The 21387-nt window shown below is 45.5% G+C and overlaps 1 protein-coding gene across 6 annotated transcripts in view; it reads right to left on the minus strand.

Annotated features, from left to right (window-relative positions):
- Positions 1 to 21387, minus strand: part of CABIN1 (calcineurin binding protein 1) — a 1028293-nt gene that overhangs the window by 878384 nt on the left and 128522 nt on the right. For all 6 annotated transcript variants that reach the window (XM_069215153.1, XM_069215155.1, XM_069215154.1 and 3 more), the window contains exon 10: positions 19500 to 19668. In XM_069215153.1, coding sequence (XP_069071254.1) covers positions 19500 to 19668 — 169 coding nt within the window. The remainder of the gene's footprint in view (positions 1 to 19499; positions 19669 to 21387) is intronic.

Below are 21387 nucleotides of genomic sequence, written 5' to 3' on the forward strand. Positions count from 1 at the left end.
ATGATGATACCTTAAGATCTGAAGATGTTCGCGAGTGAGCCATGTAGAGGTAGAGCTAAGGAAAGAACGTAAAAAGTGTCAGTGACTCTGGGTTCTTCCTGCGAGGAAGGAGCAGATCCAGTTGAGTACTGGTCCTTGGATAGCACAGTCATGGAGTATTCTGATAAGTGTTTTGTGGGAAACTGTGTCAAACGCTACAGAAAGATCAAGTAGGATTAGGTTGGGTGTCTTTACCCTGTCAAGAATGGTCCTGTTATCGCTGGTGGTTTCTGTGCTGTGGTTCTCCCTGAATCCTGACTGGGTGCTGTCCAGTATAGGGTGGAACTCTAGGTGGCTAGTGAATTGATTGTTGATGGCCTTTTTGATAACTTTCACTGGGTAGGGAAGCAGAGATAGGCCAGTAGTTGACCAGTTGGCTTGGGTCAGTTGAAGGTTTCTTGAGGAAGGCTTGACTACTGCAAGCTTCCAATCTTCTGGGAAGATGTAGGAGGAGGTGTTCAGGATGTGGGTGAGTTCTGAGCTGATTGGTGAAGCGCCAAGACTGAAGATGTGGATGGGGCCAGTGTCCGATGGGGTCCCAGAGTGGATGGTCCGCACGGCTGAGGCTGTTTCTTTGCTAGCGAGGGTCTTCCACCTGGTCAGGTGTTTGTCTTGAAGAGCAGGTTGGTGATTAGGTCACTGGGATCTGGTTGGTGTGTAAAGTTGCTGTAGATGTTTTCTGTGGAAGAAGTCAGATAGTTTGTTGCAGAGTTTTGGAAAGGGGGTGGTGATGTTGGTGACAGTGGCCGTGGGTGTGGTGAAATCTTTGATGATCGAGAAGATATCGGATTCTGTTGGAACTCTCTTGGATGTGTTCCGCTAGTGCTTTTTTTCTTGGTTTCTCTAAGCATCTGGTGGGACCATCTAAGCGAGGTTTTGAAGGTGGTTCTGTTGGTATCTTCATGGCTGGTTCTCAGTTTTCTTTCTAGCTGTAGGCAGTGTCTTTTGGTGCAGCGAAAGTCCTTGAAGTACCAACTGGCTTGTTTGCTGGCTCTTCTTATTGAGTTTCACAGGGAGACTGCAGAGTTCTTCATCCAGTTCTCAAAGTTTTATACATCTGCATTGACATTGTCCGTAGGATTGGGTGGGTTCGCGTTGAGGGCACTGAGCCATTCTGTTTCTGGGATTCTGCTCTGCTGCGGCTGGGTAGGCTGATGTTGGTGGGTGAGTATGTCTGCTGTGTGTTGATCTGGAAAAAAATTAGGGGGTTGTCGGTCCTTGTGAGGGGTGCACTTCATTTGAACTTGATGTCGTTCAGGGTGGTAAAGAAAGGGTTCAGCGTGTGTCTGGCGAGGTGCGTGGGTTCAATGACAATCTGAGTTAGTCCGATTTTGTTAAGGCTTTCTAGGAGTACTGAGGAGCAAGGGCCGGTTGAATACTCCAGGTGGAAGGACCTGGAGTACAAAGGCTTTGGAGTCGATGGTCAGGAGGGCGTATTCTGTGATGAGATTGGTGAAGACAGAGTGCAGTCCTGGCAGACAGCAGTCGGTAAGTGAGGATTCTGTTAAGGGTGAAGTTGCTGGAGATTCTAAGTTTGAAATGCAGATGTTCCATGAATGGAGTGGCATTGAATAAATTACTTACCATTGGTAACACCTTATCTGGTTCAGAAAATGGGCCAGATGAACATAGATGCAATTTAGCATTTTCTAAATAATGACTTCATATAAATAGCTATTTAGGAAATGTATAATGCTATGTACCAAGATATTGATATCCTAATCGCTATTAGGAAATCGCAAATAAGAAATCCCATGCCATTTGTGACAATGGGCATATGTGTGCTCTACATGTGCCCCACTTATTTTGGGGTGCATTTCAGGGGGCTTTTTGCCAATAGCCCTCCTATATTTTGGATTTCTCAATAGCGATTTGGGAAATGCAAAACAAAATATCACTATGGGCAAAAGGCCCCACGAAATGCACCCCAACAATAGTGGTACGCAAGTACAGCACACATATGCCCAAGGGGCATGTGTGTGCTCTACTGCACTTTAAAAAAAAACAAAAAAGCATTTTTTTTTTAATAATTATTATTTTTTTTTATTCCACATGGTTATCATCAACTTGAAGTCGATGGTAACTGCATTTCCTAAATGTCCAATTCGCATTTAAGAAATGCTTTGTACATTTGAGTAGGAATTGCAAATAGGCCATCCCGATTTGTGATTTCCTATTCAGAGAATTCCAAATTGCGATTTCTGCTGGGTAGAAATCGTAATTTGTGATTCCCTAAAGGGCTTTGTACATCTGAAAAGCCCATTTTGCATTTCTTAACAGTCCGAAATAGTGATTTAGACCGTTAAGAAATGCAAAATGGCTTTGTACATCTGGCCCAATATCTAGCCTTTGATTCCCAACCTTTGAATTTCCCCAGGCGTCAGACTGGATCTGGAAGATTTTTCATGAGCAGGAGCCCTGCAGATTGGTAGGTGGCATCGAATGGTTCTGCGCTGCATCATCTGTACCAGAAGTGATGTGCTTGTCACCTATAAAAGCACCACCTCAGCACGCGGACATCAGTTACTTTTCACAATTTTCCACATCAGGAGTGCAGTGCCATGAAGTGCACTGACACTGGTGTTCCAATCTAGGGCACTGAAAGGGATTTTCCCTACCTGTAGTAATATGTGGGCACAGCAGGGAGGATGGGTGGATCGGTTAGGAATCTGCAGTTAGATATTGTCTCTACCAGATAAGGGGTTACCAAAGGTAAGTAACTTGTTCATCTGAGAGAGACTTCTAACCGCAGACTCCTTACCTTTGAATAGATACCCAAGCAATACCATCCCTGGTAGAGCGTCTGCAGGAGTGAACGGGTGGAATGCCCGTCCCTGCAGACCCGACTGTCCAGGCAGTAATGTATGGTAAACGTGTGCAGGGAGGCCCATGTCCAGGACTGGGGCTGGGACTCCACTTGCTAACTGGTCTCAGCTTTAGTTCTGGTGGAATGAGCCCGTAAGCCCTCAGGGGGCTGCTTCTTTGCCAGTGTGTAGCAGATTTTGATGCAGGGAATGACCCATAAGGAAATGTCCCATTTCTGCACTGCTTTTCTTCGCACCTACATACCCCATGAAGAGTTTGTAGTTGATCCGGAACTCGTGTGCATTCACGGTAGAGCGACAATGCTCTTTTTGTGTCCAGACAGTGGAGTTGATCCACTTCTTTAAAGGGATGTGAAGGAACGTAAAAAACAGGCAGGGTGACAAATTGGCCTACATGAAATGATGTGACCACTTTCAAAAGGAAAAAGGCCCTAGTGTGAAGCGCCAGTCTGTCTGGAAAAAAAGGACAAAAATGGAGGCTTGGATGATAAACCCTGCAGCTCACTCACCCTCTGGGCAGATACAACTGCCACGAAAAATGTGGTTTTGATTTGAGCAGCCGGAGGGGATATTTATGAAGAGCCTCAAAAGGAGCACGCATCAAGAACGTGAGGACCTAATTAAGGTCCCACTGAGGCATAACAAAAAGAGAAGAGGGGGGCATATGCACAATACCCTTCAGAAATCTATTTACAATAGGGGGTTTAAATAAAGAGAGTTGATCAGGCAGCTGCAAAAAGGCAGACAGAAAATCCTTCAGAGTACCCAAAGCAGAGCCCTACTGGGCAAGAGTAAGAAGAAAAAGAAGGATATCAGAAAGAAAAGCAGAAAGAAGCTCAATAGATTTTTATGAACAATATAATACATTTGTTTTCCATTGGCAGGCGTATATATCATCTTGCTGGAGGTAAGCCGGGCTGCCAGAATAACTCTGCAGACTTCAGGAGGACGGTCGAAAACTATCAAGTGTCGTCGCTCAATCTCCACGCAAGAAGAGTGGACAGGTTTGGGGAGAGGACCCTCCCCTGCTGCTGTCACAGAAGATCCTCCCAAAAGGGAAGCCTGATCAGAGGATCCACAGGAGAAAAAGACAGGACAGGGATTGACATGCAGCAATTGAGAGGCCCAAGGATTTGGCTGTAGCCTGCAAGTCCTTAAAGCACTCCAGCACAGAGTCTGCCTTGTCTCTGTGGAGAGACGGTTGCCATCAGATGGCATGTCCATGAGGGAAGCCTGGATATCCCCTGAAAAGCCAGACGTGGCGCCTCAGCGCCACCATTATGGAAACCACTCTGCCCAGTGAGTCGGTCGTATTTAAACCACAACAAATAGAAAACTTTGCTGTATCTCTCCCTTCCTGGACCGCTTGGGAGAAAATAGCCCAGGCCTCCTCCAGACCCTGTGGCAGCACTTGTGCAACCATGTCCCACAGTGTGTGGGATAGTGGCCCAATAAGCATGCAGTGTGCACTGACCACAATGCAAGGATGGTGGAAGGAAACATTTTCTTTCCAAAGCTAACCAGCCTCTTGGATTCCCTGTCTGGGGGTGTGGCAGGGAACGCGCCATGGGAGGTAGAAGCTTGGAGTGTTGGGTGAGGAAGTATGGGTCCCCAGATGCAGGGTGGTGGCGGCGGGCAATCGTCCTATTCACAGGAGCCCCTGTGTTGGGCTTGTACTAGGTTCCCAAAAGGACATCTGTCAGTGCTTCACTGAAAGTGAGCAAGGGTTCAGAAGAGGAAGCTCACAGCTGTATCACTTCCATCAAGATGTTAGTCTTGACTGCCACAGAGGGCAAATCGAAATGCAGGACCTCAACCACCCTCTTCACCACCATAGCATATTTAGCTCCTTCCTCCATCCCCACAGTAGGGGAAGAAAGCATGCTGGTATCCAGAGACATGTCCAGACCGCAGGCATCACCCAGCTCTTAACACCAGTCCATCTCCTGACTGGTATTCTAAAGGGTCCAGTGACCTCTCCCATTCTTTCCCGAAGCCTAGCCCTTCAGAATAATGCTGAGGCACCATCTTAGGACACACTGGTCCTGTCGCCACCTGGAGTCGGTCTGCTCCACTCCGGCTTTGTGTCGGATTTGAGGATCCAAATGTGGTTGGCACCACTGGTGAGCACTGGCAGCAAGGGCAGGAGCAGCTTTCATGGAACCAAATGGGTCCCCCCTCTCCCCCCCCACCTGAACTCACGGGGCCATAAGGCGCTCCGAAGGGGTCAGCGTGCTCAAAGAGGAGATGCATGGCTTTGTAAAACTCCTTGAGTTGAGCAGGTGTTGCTCTGGCTCCCAGAAATGGGGAGGTGAGGAGTCGGCAATGGTGCAGGCCAAGGGCCTTGCCTCGAAGGCTGATGTTCCTTTGTCGCGTCGGCCAACGGATGAGAAGTCGAAGCATGTTTAGACTTCTTGTGTTTTTTTTTGCCTCTTACCCAAGTGTCCCAATGACTGAGTGGAATGAAGAGGACTTGGGGCTCTTGGAGTGGTCCTGTGACCTTCCTCTTGGCCAAAATCGACAACTCTGACGAGTCGTGTGACACGGGGTGGTCTGCCGAGCCACTAGCAGCTTCAGGGACTACTCCCTCAGTCTTCAGAGCCATAGCCCTGCAGTCAGAGCACGACTCGGAGCCGTGGTCGCGCTCTAGACACTACAGACATACGAGGTGTGGGTCCATAGCCGACATGGCACGATGAGAGGTGCCACAGGGTTAAAACCTGTCATCCTCGAAGACATCCTCACCACATTAGAAGGAAAAACCTCAGAAAAAAGAAGTTGACAAAAGTCCCAAAAAATCCTTTCAAAAAACGACAGAGGTAGCTCTTTTCCGGATCAGTGCTAACTGGTGAGGAAAGAAAAGAACTGACGTCAGCACGCCAAGGTTGCGCCTATGTAGGTGATGCAGACATCACTTCCTGCACCGTCGACGTGCGAAGCTGATTGACACCACCTACCGGCGTGCAGGGGTACTGCTCCCAAAAAATGTCCAGATCCAATCTCACGCCTGGGGAAATTCTAAAGCTAAGCTAAGGAATCTGTGGCTAGAAGTTTCTATCAGATCTCTGTAGTTGTTGAGCAGGTAATGTGTTTTTTGACGAGTGTAACTCCTCCTCCTGGCTCCTGTAGCAGTCCTGATGTGAAATCTTGTAGCCCTGCTGGGACTGCCGCTGCGATGCTGGAGACCGATGTTGGGCCAAGCAAAGTTTCTGTGACGAAGAGGATGTTCAGTGCATCATTGTTTAGCAGGTCTGAGATATTGGTTGCTTGTTTGCCACATGAGCGGGTGTTGAGTAGCAAGCACACATGTAGTGAGCTTTGAGGTGAGTTGTGGGGTGTTGGTGTGCTGTTGTGTGTGATGTTATGTGGGCAGGTTGTTGTGAAGGCTTGTGTGCTGTTGTGTGTGGGGGGTGCTGAGGGGTTGCTGCAGATGAAGAGTCAGTAGGAGCAAGAGAAGGTTCTTGCTGTGGTGTGTGATGCGGTAGCAGCAGGAGGAAAGGCGTCCTGACACGAGCAATTGGAGGAGTGTCGCTGTGTTTTTAGGGGGTATGAGTGGGAGGACCACAGCTCCTGGTGCTGGGCACAGTCCAGGTGCAGATGGGCTTGCCTTTTGTGTTACTTTGTTGCTCCAGGGCATGGTCGCACAGCAGCCATATTAAGTAGGTCCGGTAAGGGATGCAGTGGGCAGGGCTGAGCTGCAAAAGAAGTCACAAGAAGCAGAAGAAGGTAAGGAGCTATGGAGGCTGAAAAAAGAGCAAAGACAAAGAGGAAAAAGCAGAAAACGGTGTGAAATAGACTAGAAAAAGCTAAAGAGAGCAAAGGCAATAAAGCAGAAAAGAACGAAATGAGAAAGTGAGAGAAGAAGCAAAAGTGAAAGCAGAAGCTAATTGGGTAGCACTGACGGAGAACATGGCGGGCTACGCAGGTCGCGTAGCGCGCTAGAGCGCTTCCCGTTCCGGTTCCCTGGGGGCGTGGCAGGTCGCGGCAGCCGAGCAAGTGGCGGTAGCAAAGGCACACGAATGTGCGTGCCGCAACTAACTACATCCGAGGAAATTTGGAGGACAGCGGGGGCTGTCTGATGGTATCGGGCCGCGCTGGAGCTGCGCCGGACCCGTAAAAACGTAGCGCGAATTCCCCTTCGGGGGAATAGTGGTAGTGGTAACACCAGAGTGTCTGGAGCCGCATCTGAGAAGTGGCGGTGGGCTGAGCAGCCCAAGGAGATTCCGGAGAAAAACGCCAGGAAGAAGACGGTGAGGCAGAGTGGGGAGGGGGGCGTGTCTCCTGCTCTCCTGCTCCCCCTAACAAGAGTGGAGGGGACGGTTCAGCTGCCCCAGGATAACTTGGTTCCGGCAAAGGAGAAGGGAGGATCGGTAAAAAAAAAAAAATTGAGATTTAAATCCGGGGAAGGAGCCAGGAGTGTGGGGGGGAAAGTAGGAGAGAGTAAACTTAAAGGTAGAGATAAGCTGACACCCTCTCTAAGGTCCTTCTTTAAAGTGAGACCAGAGGTAGTTACACTTATCCCCGGGCAGGTTAGAGTTGCAACGGAAGTTACCACTGGGCAGGTGGAAAACATTATGGGTGAGAGCAGGGAGGGGGCGAGGTCCCCCCTGCCAGGGCTAGGAGAAGAACAGATGGCCCCAGTCTTAGTTCAGACTCCAAATGATAGCCTTGTAGGAGCTCAAGACTTTGTATCTAAAACGGTAGCGCCGGAGCCCTCTCAGGCTGCCTCGGGGACCCCCCCTCTTATTGAGTGCTTCGTTGGAGGCTTTAATTTTGTCTATTTCTGAGGATGTTAAAAAGGGCTTTGCGAACTCGGAAGTAAATCAAGGGGAGATAAGAGAGGTGTGTGTTAATTTGGAGAAAAAAATTGATGGCGTAATGGTAAGAACGCAGGCCCTGGAAGAAGAGATGGGGGGCATGAAGGAGGAGCTGGTACAGCATAAGGGCGAGATCGAGACTTTGAAGAGGAGCGAACTGGCTCTAAAAAACAGGGTGGAGCAGATGGAAAACTATTCTAGAAGGAATAATCTAAAACTGTTGAAAGTGCCGGAAGGCACGGAAGGGAGTGATCTTAAAGCTTTTGTAGTGTCATTAATCAAATCAGCGGTGGATCTAGAGGAAACCGAGGATGAAATTAGGAAGGATATTCAGAGAATCCACCGTGACCCCTTTAAGCTCCGAACAAATAGCAGTAGACCTCGGAAAATTTTGATAAACTTTCTGTCATACCAGATGAAAGAAAAGATTTTATCTAGAGCATTGAAATTGAAGTCTTTAAGACTGAAGGATATTGTGTTCAAGATTAGATCTGACCTATCCAGGGCGACTATGGATAGGCAGTGGGAGTTGGGCAAACGTTTGGAGATTTTCAGATCTTTGGGGGTTTCGGTTCAGCTGAAATTCCCAGCTTTCCTTAGAGTTATGTATAACAACAAAATGTACAACATTAGAGACATTAGTGAAGCAGATGAATTATTGGCTGTGGTTAAAAATGAGCAGGCTACTGAATAAGGCTGCGTGTAAATGCGCAATGGCGAAACTCTCCTAGGAACCTGGGGGCGCTCTAAAATTTGGATCAGTATGGTCCTTAGTTGGGGGGGTTCTCCACGGGTAGGGGTGAGGGGTAAGGGGGTAGGGAGTGGGGGGGGGCGGGGAGTTGTAGGGTTGGGGTGGTGAGATTGGAAGAAAGTAAAAAGCAGTGCCTCGTTCAGCCCAACTATTTGTTATTTAAGATTGATAGATGGCTAGTAGGGGGGGAGGTCAGAGGGTGTTGAATATGCCACTACAAATTCTTTCATGGAATGTTAATGGCTTAAGGGTGCGAGGAAGAAGGGAACGAATATTACAGTATTTGAAGGATTCCACGGCACAAATTTTAGTTCTACAGGAAACACATCTCACAAAGGTGGAGTGTACTAATATAATACAAAAACTAAGATGGGTGCAAACATTTGCATGCACAGATCACAGCTATCATAATAAAGGTGTGTTAATTTTAGTTAAACATGTACAGCAGGGGGGTGTAGTAATCCTGGATTCTAGATCAGACTTAGCAGGGCGATGGGTAATAGTTAAAACACAATTTAGAGATCGGAATCTGGTATTAGCAGGATACTACGGGCCTAACCACGACGACATAGAACCCTTAAAGCAGCTTTTCTCTCAGCTTCTGGAATTTTCGGATCCGGTTATTTTGATGGGTGATTTCAATGTAGTACTAGACAATGAGCTAGATAGACATAACTGTAAATCACGAGGTACACCTAAGTCACAACAGTATTTAAGGAGGATGATGAAGGAATTTGGTTTGTGCGATATCTGGAGGCAAAGGGCAGGGAACAGAAAGGACTTCTCTTTCTTCAATAAGAAGTACAGACATGCGTCGCGAATTGATTACTTTTTATTGGACATGCGTTTAAGAGAGGAGGTGAAGAATGTTGCTGCCCTCGCATTTATCAGATCATTCTGCGGTGGTGTTAAACATGTGCTTTTGTCAGACAAGTTGTAGTGGTCGGTGGACGATTGATCGAACATTGTTATTAGATCAAGAGGTGTTGCTAAAGTTGCGTAAGGAAGCTGAATTCTTTTTTAGTGTAAATTTGGGCTCCGCTCCCTTATTTGTAGTATGGGACACGTTTAAAGCAGTCATCCGCGGGGAATTAAGGAGTTGTTCCAGCCAGAAACATAAACGGTTGAAAGAAGAGATTTATGCATTGGAGCAGGAAATGCGAAAATGTAAAGCGAAAATAATTGAAGCAGGAGAGACGGAGACTGTGAGGTCTAGCTGGGGGGGGTTGAGAAGTCAGTTGGAAAAGATACTACAGGGAAGAATTCAAAGCAAATGGGAAGCAAGCAAATTGGCCCATTTTGAATACGGGGAAAATGCGGGGAAGTTGCTAGCTTGGAAAGGCAAAGCGGATCGAATTAGGAATTACATTAAGGAAGTTGAAGTGGGGCATTCAGGTGAAAAAACAATAGATGGGGCGGCAATAGAATCGGCTTTTCGAAACTTTTTTTCGAATCTGTATGCGGAAAAATCGGAGGTGGATGAAGGTATGGTGACGGATTGGTTAGGGGCTGATGGATTCTTAGGTTTATCAGTGCAGGAGAAGGAAGTTAGTAGTAAATCGGGTAAGGCGCCAGGCCCGGATGGTATCCCAGTGGAAGTTTATAAGGCACTAGAGGATTTAGTTATCCCAGTGCTGACAGAATTGTTTGGAGGGATCCTGGATTTCGGTAATGATATTCCTCTTTCATGGAATGAATCAGTGATCTCCCTAATTTTGAAACCGGGTAAAAACCCAGCAAAGTGTGCCTCATATAGGCCCATATCATTGTTGAATAGCGACTATAAACTGTTGGCTAAGCTTCTTGCGGATAGGCTGAGTAAGACAGTGAATACTCTAGTGCACCCCGATCAAAAAGGGTTTTCAAAAGGTAGATATTTGCATGAATTAACCTTTGAATTGATCGGGGCAATAGATATGGCCACAACGTTTGGGTCGCCTTTGGCAGTTATGATGTTAGATGCAATGAAGGCTTTTGACCAAGTTAATTGGAATTTTTTTAAATCAGTTTTGCAGCGGCCAATTTAGGCACAAAGTTTTGTAGTATAATCGATCGGATTTATACTTCCCCTTATGCTAAGATTTTGGTGAACGGTAAACTTACGGGTCCTATCACTATTTCAAGAGGTACGAGGCAGGGTTGCCCCTTGTCCCCGGTATTGTTTAATCTATATATTGAGCCATTTGCCAGAAAAATCAGACAAAACCCTCTTATCCCACCCTTCTGCTGCAATGGCTGGGAGAAGAAGATTTCTTTATATGCAGACGATGTACTAATATATACTAATAACCTGCCCCTTGCTTTTAATACAGTTAAAGATCTGGCTGAACAATTCGGAAGGATATCAGGGTACCGGATTAATGCGGGGAAAACAGAAATTATGCATTGGAATATGGAGGGTGGGCCAACAACAATTAAGCATGAAATACGGTGCCTGGGTATTCTAGTGACTCAAAACTTGAAGGATTTAGCAGAGAGGAATGCTCTAAGGTTATTAGCTGAATGTAAAATTATGCTACAAAAATGTGTATATCTCCCTTTGACGATTCTGGGGAGGATAAATCTGATTAAGATGTTTATTCTGCCCAAATGGAACTGTGTTTTCAGCTATACCCTTGGCAATGCACAAGGTGCATCTAGATAAAATGCAACAAGCAATAAGTAGTTTCATTTGGAACTCAAAGGGGCCGAGGATATCATGGAAAAAGCTACGTAGAAGGAGGGAAAAAGGAGGATTGTCTCTTCCTGATTTGGCATATTATGCGTGGGCTTTTTGTTTAAGAACTCAAGTATGCTGTTTATATCCCCAGATGACTCGGCAGTTGGCAGAATGTATAAAGCTATGGTGTTGTCTGAAAAAGGGGGCTTACAGTCATTTTTATTTAAATTTGGTGACCCTAAATTTTTCAAAAAAGTTAAACTAAAAGTGTTGCAAGGAATGGCAAGGAGCTGGTATCAGTTGAGGCGGCAGCTGGGTGTACACTATTATAGTTATCAGGCCCCTATCTGGGACTCCCCGGGTACCCCAGAATGTTTCCAGGATATTCTCGTATTACCACTTAAAAAGGCAGGTGTGGAAAGGTGGGGGGAGATTACGCGAGAAGGTACTCTACTTCCTTGGGATGAATTGGTAAGAATTACGGATGGTTCTCTGTCTAGGTTAAAATATTTACAGATAAGACAGTGGGAGAAAGTAACTAAGGAAGGATTAGGAGTGGTAAATGTTTTTGAGGACTCTTTTCTAGACCTGGCAGTTTCGGCTTCAGGGAAGAAGGTGGCGGCTTGGTATTGGGAAATATTAGAAATTCTGGATGAGAACTTTGACCTACCAAGCAAATTATGGGGCAAGGTGATGTTAGGCGACAAGATTGGGTTATGGTGGAGGAAGTCGTGCATGACACTGTATGAAGTAGTGAAGCCGGCTCCACTATGAAAATATCATCTTTATACTCTACATATAGCATACATATCTCCAGCAAAACTTTCCAAATTTAAGAAGGGGGAGGAGATTAAGTGCCCGAAATGTGGTGGGCTAGGAGCAACAGATATACATATGTTCTGGGACTGCCCTTTTGTTCGGTTGTTTTGGGAGGAGGTTTTTAGGGCGTTATCATGTATGTTAGGCTGGAAAATCAATGTATCACTTCCATTAATTTTTTTTGGGCAGCTCCAGGATGAGGGGATATGGAAAAGAGTGAATAAAACTAATCGTGAATTTTTGTTCTATGTAATTGTGTTGGGACGTAATGAGATTTGTAAAAAATGGCTGAAGGAGCACCCGCCGAGCTACACTGACTGGTTGAACGCTGCTCTCCGTGTGGCAAATATGGATCTAAATGTGCAGGGCCCAAAGAAAAATGTCGAAATGTGGGCACCATTAGTAAAAGATAAGTGGGGGTGGGGGTGGGGGGGCCTTAGTTTGCCAATTTGAAGTTTAAACTACTAAACTGAATTGTAATGGAAATGAATTGTAAATAACTGTATAAATAAATCTTAAATCTTTAAAATATAAAACACATCTATTTTTCAATGTAACACTGAAACTTTTCATTCTCTAGGGCCCTCATGATGAGTGGTCTCTTAATTCCAGTAAGGTGGGAAACTCTAGCTATTGGCACCATTGGAATTAGAAGGGTTTCACTTTCAACAGATATTTTTGTAACTGAAAACAGCTAAAAGTGATTCTCTCTGTAATTCCACATTTCACAGTGGACTCCCAGGGTCCAAATGATAAAGGGCTGGATTTTCCCCATCACTAGTTCCCAATACTTCGGTTATCAGGAACACCGCGTATAGGTAAAACCCATCCCTTTTTCCAAGCCATTCGTAATGAGGCTTCCCTGATACTACAGGAATGAGTGAACCTACAGAGGACAGTGTTACTATTGAAAGATAGGCAGAGGTCGCAAGTTTACATGGTCCATATCTGAGAAGCTCACAAATTTCAGGTTTTTAATTTGGATTCTGGTGCTTTTAGTTCCGATTTTGAGATGGGACAAGGATAAGTTACTTACCTGTAAATCCTAGTTCTCTTCCAGGGGTATCCTCATCAGTCATAAACACTGAATATTCCCACCCAAGTGCGGGGACCCCGGAGCATATACAAACACACATGTATATGTATGAAATAAATATAAAAAATATTTTACTAGAGAATTTAAATACAAATATAATATATACATGTGTAAACAGTAATGCAGTCTATGTTGAGAAAACAGGCTAAAAATGCTTTATTTTTTGTGTTTTTTCAAATTCTTCAATTAAAGGTAAAAAAAAAAACTTCTACAGTCAAAGTAGAAGGCATAGAACATACAAACAAGCCACTTTAAAAGAAAAAAACTACATTGAAAATAAAGGAGCATTATTAGGCAATAGGCTGCATGCAGGTTAACACAGCAGAACCAAAAAACTGGCACTGTGCCTTTAAGACCCTGAGCACCTCCAGTATCCCACCATACGTCAGAGGTGAGAGTGAGGTGACAGTTGGTTCACAGTTAGGTCAGTACTTTTTTTTCGGTGGTAAGAAGAGACAGATTAGACAAATGAGTAGTGCTGTACTTAACCAACGTCCAGGGAGAAGGGTGGGTTGTTTATGACTTTGATGAGGATACCCCTGGAAGAGAACTAGGATTTACAGGTAAGTAACTAATCCTTCTCTTCCAGGGGATCCTCATCAATAGTCATAAACACTGAATAGATTAGCAAGCCCATCCTATACCCCTGAGGACGGAGTGATAGAAGCGCAGACAGTGCATTTGTCTTAGTTAAATAAATTTCTTAAAGAAGCCTGACCCACTTGAGTGTCTTACGAGTAATGCCTCAAAAGTATGCACGGATCTCCATGTGGCAGCTTTGCAAATTTCGGAGATGGGTACATTCTTAAGAAGGGCTGTAGTTGCCGCTTTGCCTCTTGTGGAATGAGCTTTAGGTTTAGCAGACAATTGTTTGTTAGCTAGCTGGTATGTAGTCACAATACATGAAACTATCCATCTAGAAATAGCCTGTTTTGAGGCAGCCCTCCCTGTTCGCATATGTCCATAAATTACAAATAAGCAATAAGATTGTCTGATGGCCTTAGTCTTTTCAAGATAAAATGTTAGCACCCTCTTCATGTCCAGGGAGTGAAAGGCTCTCTCTGTCGGAGTAACAGGACTGGGAAAAAATGTTGGAAGCGATATGGTTTGATTAATATGGAAGTCCGAAACCACCTTAGGTAAGAACCCTGGGTGAGTTCTTAAAACTACTCTGTTATCGTGAAAAACTGTATAGGGTTCCTTTGAACAAAGAGCTTGAATCTCACTGACTCTTCTAGCGGAAGTAATGGCCACAAGAAAAGCGGTCTTCCACGTAAGGTGTTTCAAAGAAGCTTTGTGGATGGGCTCAAAAGGAGCGGCCATAAGCCTGGACTAGACCACATTCAATTCCCATGGAGGCGAAGGTGTACGGATTGGTGGAAAAACATTTTTCAAGCCCTCTAAAAAAATCTTTAACCACTGGCATAATAAAGAATGACCTTTGAGAGGGCAATTTACGATAAGCTGTAATGGCAGACAAATGTACATTAAAGGACGAAAACTGTAGTCCTGACTCCGCCAGATGTAGTAGATAAGGCAAGATAATCTCCTCCCGAACCAGGATAGGATTGAAATCATTCTCCCTGCACCATATGTAAAACCTCTTCCATTTGAACGCATAGGAGCGTCGCACTGATGGTCTTTTGGACTCCTTTAAAACATCCATGCATTCCTGCGAGAGTCCTAGATGTCCATACTGCAGGAATTCAAGATGCCATGCTGTCAAGCTCAGATAGGGGAGGTTGGGGTGTAGAATTTTTCCCCCTAATCTGTGGAGAAGATCCAGTCTGCACGGCAGCCTCTTGTGAGGTTTTTCCGATAGCTGGAGGAGATCTGTGCACCAGTATTGTCGAGGCCATTCCGGGGCTATTAGTATCATCCTGGCTTTGGACCTGTAAAACTTGTTGATCACCGTAGGTATCAAGGGAATCAGTGGAAAAGCGTAGAGAAATGTCCCTGGCCAGTCTATTAAGATGGCATTCCCCTTCGTCCCTGGTCGGTAAAACCTGGATGCGAAGTCTGGGCATTTTTTTAAGGTTTCATCTGCAAACAGGTCTAATTGAGGATGACCCCACTGATGGAAAATGTCTGCTACGACATCGTCGTGAAGAACCCAGTTGTGCGGGTCTGATAGATTTCGACTTAGGAAATCCGCTTTTGAATTTTGTTCCCCGGAAGGTGGACCGATGTGATTGACATTCTCCTCGCTAGTAGCCAGTGCCAGATGGTTTGTGACTCTCGAGACAGAAGACAAGATCTTGTTCCCACCTTGTCTATTCAAATAGTACATCGAGGTCATGTTGTCTGTTTGCACTAAAATGGATTTGCTCTTGATGGATGGGTAAAACGACTTGAGAGCCAGATGAACTGCTCTTAGTTCCAGCAGACTGATGTGGTAATTCTGTTCCTTTTTCGACCTTAGGCCCTGTGCTTGGAGAGGCCCCATATGAGCTCCCCAAACTTGTAGTGATGCATCTGTTACAAGGGTCTCCGAAGGAGTGCTCTGATGGAAAGGAAATCCTACCAACAGATGCTGACGGTGAGTCCACCACTGTAATGAAACTGTTGCCACAGTCAAAATAACTATTCTGTCTTCCCATCTGGCTGGGAGTTGACTCCACTGATCTTCCAGGTTCTCTTGAAGAGGCCTCATGTGTAATCTGGCATTTGGGACGATAAAAATGCAGGAGGCCATGGAGCCTAGTAGCAATGCTATTTGTCTGGCTGTAGGTCTCAGTGTGAAGAAGAGTGTGACATTCCTGTGCTATTGATAATAGTCTCTCCTCCGAAGGATACACTCTTTCTAGACTGGTGTCTAGCATTGCCCCAAGGTAATGTAGTGTCTGAGTTGGATTGAGTTTGGATTTTTGAAAGTGGACCTGCAGACCCAGAGAACTGAAGGTGTTCAAAACTACTTTGAGATGATTCAAGGTTTGCTCTGCAGTGAAGGCTTTCAGCAACCAATCGTCTAGATACGGGTAAATTAAGATATTCTGTTTTCTCAAGTGCGCTGCTATTGTCGCTACACATTTGGAGAATGTTCGAGGGGCTGATTTGAGCCCGAAGGGCAGCACCCTGAATTGGTAGTGTTGAGCTGCAACTACAAAGCGAAGAAATATTCGGTACTTTACTATAACCGGGATGTGAAAATATGCATCCTGAAGATTTATGGAACACATCCAGTCCCCTTGATGAAGCTGAGGAAAAATCTGATGAAGGGCCAGCATTCTGAACTTTTCCTTTCAAATGTATTTGTTCAGATGTCTTAGATCTAAGATGGGTCTGTAAACCCTATCCTGGCCTTTCTTTTTCACTAAGAAATATCGGAAGTACACTTCTTTTCCCCTTTGAGAAGATGGAACCTTTTCTATAGCTCGTTTTTGTCACAGATTGATAACCTCCTCTTTCAGCAACGACTGGTGGATACACTGCTTTTGGTGGAGTTACCGGAAGAGGAGGAGACTTGAAACGAAGAGAATATCCATTCTCAACAATAGTCAGCACCCATTTATCGTTTGTTATGTTGTGCCACTCGCGTACATAATTTGCAAAACTTTCTCCCACTGGAGTGGTGGGCAGAATTGGGCGAATCCTCATTGCTTGCCCGAAGTCTTGGGAGTAGACTGATGTTGCCTACTTGGGCCACGTTCTCTTGTCGTCTTGCGGGATTGAAAGAACGGTCGTCCTTGCCTCTGCCGGGGTCTTTGAGACCAATGAGGGGTTTGAACCCTCTGTTGATATGGGCATCTATCATATGTCCTGCGATACTCTCTGCACCTATCTAGTCCCACAGCTTTCATCTTGTCCACTTCCGGCTTCATCTTGGTCATCTCATCATCGGTATGCATCCCAAACAAGGAGTTACCATTGAATGGCAGGTTCAGGATGCGGTGTTGAGCCTCCTGTTTCAAACCTGTAAGGCGCAGCCAAGATGACCTCCTTGCACAAATACCATGTGCATAGCAATGAGCCGCCAAGTCCGAGCCATCTGCATCACCTGGTTGGACACCAAACGTCTTTCCTGAAGGACCTCTTGGAAGTCTTGTCTATGTCCTCTAGGCAATTTCTCTACAAACCTGTTCAGTGAGTCCCACAAAGAACGGTCATATCTCCCCAAAAGTGCAGAGGCACTGGAGACTTTCATGAAAGCTGCACACATTTTCCTGCCCAACGAGTCCACATGCCTGCTCTCCTTATCTGGGGGGAGCGTTGATGATGAGACCACCAAATGGGTCTTACAGGCGGTGGCTAAAATAACAGAGTCTGGTGGTGGGTCAACTCTGAGAAATAAAGGATCCTGGTCTGGAGCCTTATCCTTCTTTAGGATCCTCGCCGGAGCTGCACGCAGGCTTGCAGGAGTAAAAAAAAAAGTGTCCCTAGCCGGCTGCAGAAGACCAGGAACTAGTGGCAACAACTGCATGGTAGACGCACAATGGTGTAGTGTCTCAAATATTACCGACGATGATGCGGTCGGTTCCGGAATGTCTATATTGAGCTTCTGGGCCCCTCTAACCAACACTTCATTGAAGGTGGTTATACCATCCACTGGAGAAACTCTTGCCGGAGGATTATTAGTCAAGGTAGGCAAATAATCTCTAATAGAAGACTCCAATGCTGTAGACCATGAAGGGAATCTGTGTCTTCGTTGACGGGATCCAGAGGCTCTCGATCTTGACCATCGCCTGGATTGCGACCTACTTCTAGTACGCGATCGTGAAGGGCTGCGCCGTTGTCTCGGACTGGGCTGGTCAGATGTTGGCCTTGTCCGTTTGGCGGGAGTCGATGAAGACGGCGTTTGTGGAAAGGAAGCCGAGAGAGAATATAGGCGTGAATATTGTGAATCTGGAGAAGCCGGAGTTTAGTTAAGGCTCTCCAACCACCTCGGAGACAGGTTTATAGGGGAAAGTTGTCCTTGAGATGATGCTCTTGAGGAAGCCCCAGATGACCCACTCTGTATGGTGACCACCAGTGCCTGAGGAGGTAGAGTCGTCTCAGCAGCTGGTTGTTGTCCAGTAGTTCACTTTTGAGAAGGGGTGGGATGTTGAGTCGCTCTCTGTGATGTAGTCGTTAGTGGTGATGAGTGCCTTGATGTCGATCAATGTTGTACTGTCGACGACAGAGATAAGCAAGCCCTTGACGTCAAATGTGAACTCCTCAGTTTTTCAGGTCTTGACATTGAATGCCTCGACGGTGACTGAAGACGCACTGGAGGGGTATGCCTCGACGTTGATTGTCTCAACGTCGAGCGATGACCCAACGTCGGCAAGTGTCGCCGAATGATGTCTTCATCGTGGTGACCTCGACCGTGGCTCTTGAGGTCGACTTCGACACTAGATGTCTCGACGTTGGAGGGTTCTGACTCGCCTTTGACGCCATATGAGCACTCATGTGCCTACTTGACGTCGATTGGTGAGTGACCGTCGACGGAGATCTATCCCGATGACGGAGTTGTTTCCTCGACGCCATGTCTCTCAACGTTGCCTGAATCGCCGTCAACAGCGGTGTACTCTTCGACATCTGTTGATGTTGATGCGACGACGGAAGGGGTAACTTCGACGGTGAACAAACTGGGATTTTCCTACCGGCTGACATCAATCTGACTCGCCGCTTGTCAGAAGAGTCTCTGGAAATCTTCTTAGTAAGAGAGGAGGATGATGTTTTTTCTCTCTCATGAAGCCAATGTAAGCAAATCTTCTCTGTCTTTCAGAGTTCTCTTGGACAGATTCTTACAGTGCTTGCAGGTGTCAGGGCAGTGACTCTGAGGCAAACACACTATGCAAACAGAGTGTGGGTCTGACTGGGCCTTCCTTTTCCCACAAGAAGGGCATTTTACAAAAAGTGAAGGCATTTTTCTGAGAAAAAGTTGTTACTTTACTCAGGCATTCAGGTAAGCTGTCGAGTAAAGCAGAGAAAAAAGGTTTTTAGAATATTTTTCTGGCAAAAACCCCAGAAAAATGAGAGCTCAATGCTCCAGGACCCTCACAAAAGGAGCCGGAAAAAAGAACTGACCTAACTGTGAACCAACTGTCACCTCACTCTCATCTCTGAGGCATGGTGGGATACTGGAGGTGGTCAGGATTTTAAAGGCACGGTGCCAGTTTTTTGGTTCTGCTGTGTCATGGCTACTGATGAGGATCTCCAGGAAGAGAACAATTAATTATCAGAAAAAAAAGAAAAAAGAGTGGTTGAGCTACTCATCCTTCATTTAGGAATCTTGAAAATTCAGTCTAGGTGACCTTTGAGTACAAGTGTCAAACTCTTGAATTTAAGGATTACCATCAGAAGACAATCAAGACCTTGAGAAGCACAGAAGCCATGCCATAATTTAAGATGATAAACCATGTCTACTGAATCATTCTGGACTCTGCATTAACTGAATCTGTTTGATAGGTTCCATAACCAAGGCACACAAACTACATCTCACTTCTGCAAATGAAAAATGACTCTCCGACTCATGCATGGCAGATAAAGCTAACGCATAACGAAACAGTACCTGGAAGGTAAAAACTTCACCAGCAGTTCTTGGAAGTCAACTTTTTCCTCCTTCTTTGACTTGGTGTTGCGTACACGAGCAGAGCGTCTCTTGGCCGTTTCACAGCTGACTTCAGAGATCTTTTTCCGTTTCACACCTCTCCTAGCCTTGTCACTTGCTGAAATATCACCTGTGACACATAAGCAGTTAAAAAAATATCAGGGACAGGGATCAAGGTGGCATTATAAATTACATTGATGCACCCATGCTCTAAACTGAAACAGATTGAAAATGTCACTTACCCAGTGTACATCTGTTCGTGGCATCAGTCGCAGTAGATTCGCATGTTCTGCAATAGCTCGCCATCTGGTGTTGGGCCGGAGTGTTACAAGTTGTTTTTCTTCGAAGAAGTCTTTCGAGTCACGGGACCGAGTGACTCCTCCTTTTGTCTCCATTGCGCATGGGCGTCGACTCCATCTTCGATTGTTTTTCCCCGCAGAGGGTGAGGTAGGAGTTGAATTGTAGTAATAGTGCCCATGCAATGGAGTGACTAAGTATGCACCTATTTAAGGTTGAGATGATACATATAGAAATAATTGAAGGTAACTTCCAAACTGCTACAGGCTCCCGGGGAGGCGGGTGGGCACATGCGAATCTACTGCGACTGATGCCACGAACAGATGTACACTGGGTAAGTGACATTTTCAGTTCGATGGCATCTGTCGCTGTAGATACGCATGTTCTGCATAGACTAGTAAGCAGTTATTTCCCCAAAAGCGGTGGATCAGCCTGTAGGAGTGGAAGTAGTCTGAAATAATGTCCTTAATACGGCTTGACCTACTGTGGCTTGTTGTGCGGATAACACGTCTACACAGTAGTGCTTGGTGAATGTGTGAGGCGTAGACCATGTGGCTGCCTTACATATTTCTTGCATTGGGATGTTTCCTAGAAAGGCCATGGTAGCACCCTTTTTTCTGGTTGAGTGTGCCCTTGGTGTAATGGGCAGCTGTCGTTTAGCTTTAAGGTAGCAGATTTGGATGCATTTAACTATCCATCTGGCTATACCTTGTTTTGAAATTGGGTTTCCTGCGTGAGGTTTTTGAAATGCAATAAAGAGTTGTTTAGTCTTTCTGATGTTTTTTGTTCTGTCAATGTAATACATTAATGCTCTTTTGACATCTAATGTATGTAGTGCCCTTTCAGCTACGGTATCTGGCTGTGGAAAGAACACTGGAAGTTCCACTGTTTGATTTAGATGGAACGGTGAAATAACCTTTGGCAAAAATTTAGGATTGGTCCTTAGGACGACTTTATTTTTGTGTAGTTGTATAAAAGGTTCCTGTATAGTAAACGCCTGAATCTCGCTTACTCTTCTCAGGGAAGTAATGGCGATGAGAAATGCCACCTTCCAGGTTAGGAACTGTATGTCGCAGGAGTGCATGGGTTCAAAAGGTGGACCCATAAGTCTAGTTAGGACAACATTTAGGTTCCATGAAGGAACAGGTGGTGTTCTTGGTGGTATAATTCTCCTAAGGCCCTCCATGAATGCTTTAATGACTGGTATTTTATATAGGGAAGTTGAATAGGTAGTCTGCAGGTATGCAGATATTGCTGCAAGGTGAATCTTAATGGAAGAGAAAGCTAGGTTAGATTTTTGTAAGTGAAGCAAGTAACCCACTACATGTTCTGGAGTTGTGTGTAATGGTTGTATTTGATTAATATGGCAGTAGCAAACAAACCTCTTCCATTTACTTGCATAGCAGTGCCTGGTGGATGGCCTTCTTGCTTGTTTTATGACTTCCATACATTCTTGGGTAAGTTGTAAGTGCCCGAATTCTAGGATTTCAGGAGCCAGATTGCTAGATTCAGCGATGCTGGATCTGGGTGTCTGATCTTTTGGTTGTGCTGT

The sequence above is a fragment of the Pleurodeles waltl genome, chromosome 11 (assembly GCF_031143425.1).
Source record: "Pleurodeles waltl isolate 20211129_DDA chromosome 11, aPleWal1.hap1.20221129, whole genome shotgun sequence".
NCBI lineage: Eukaryota > Metazoa > Chordata > Amphibia > Caudata > Salamandridae > Pleurodeles > Pleurodeles waltl.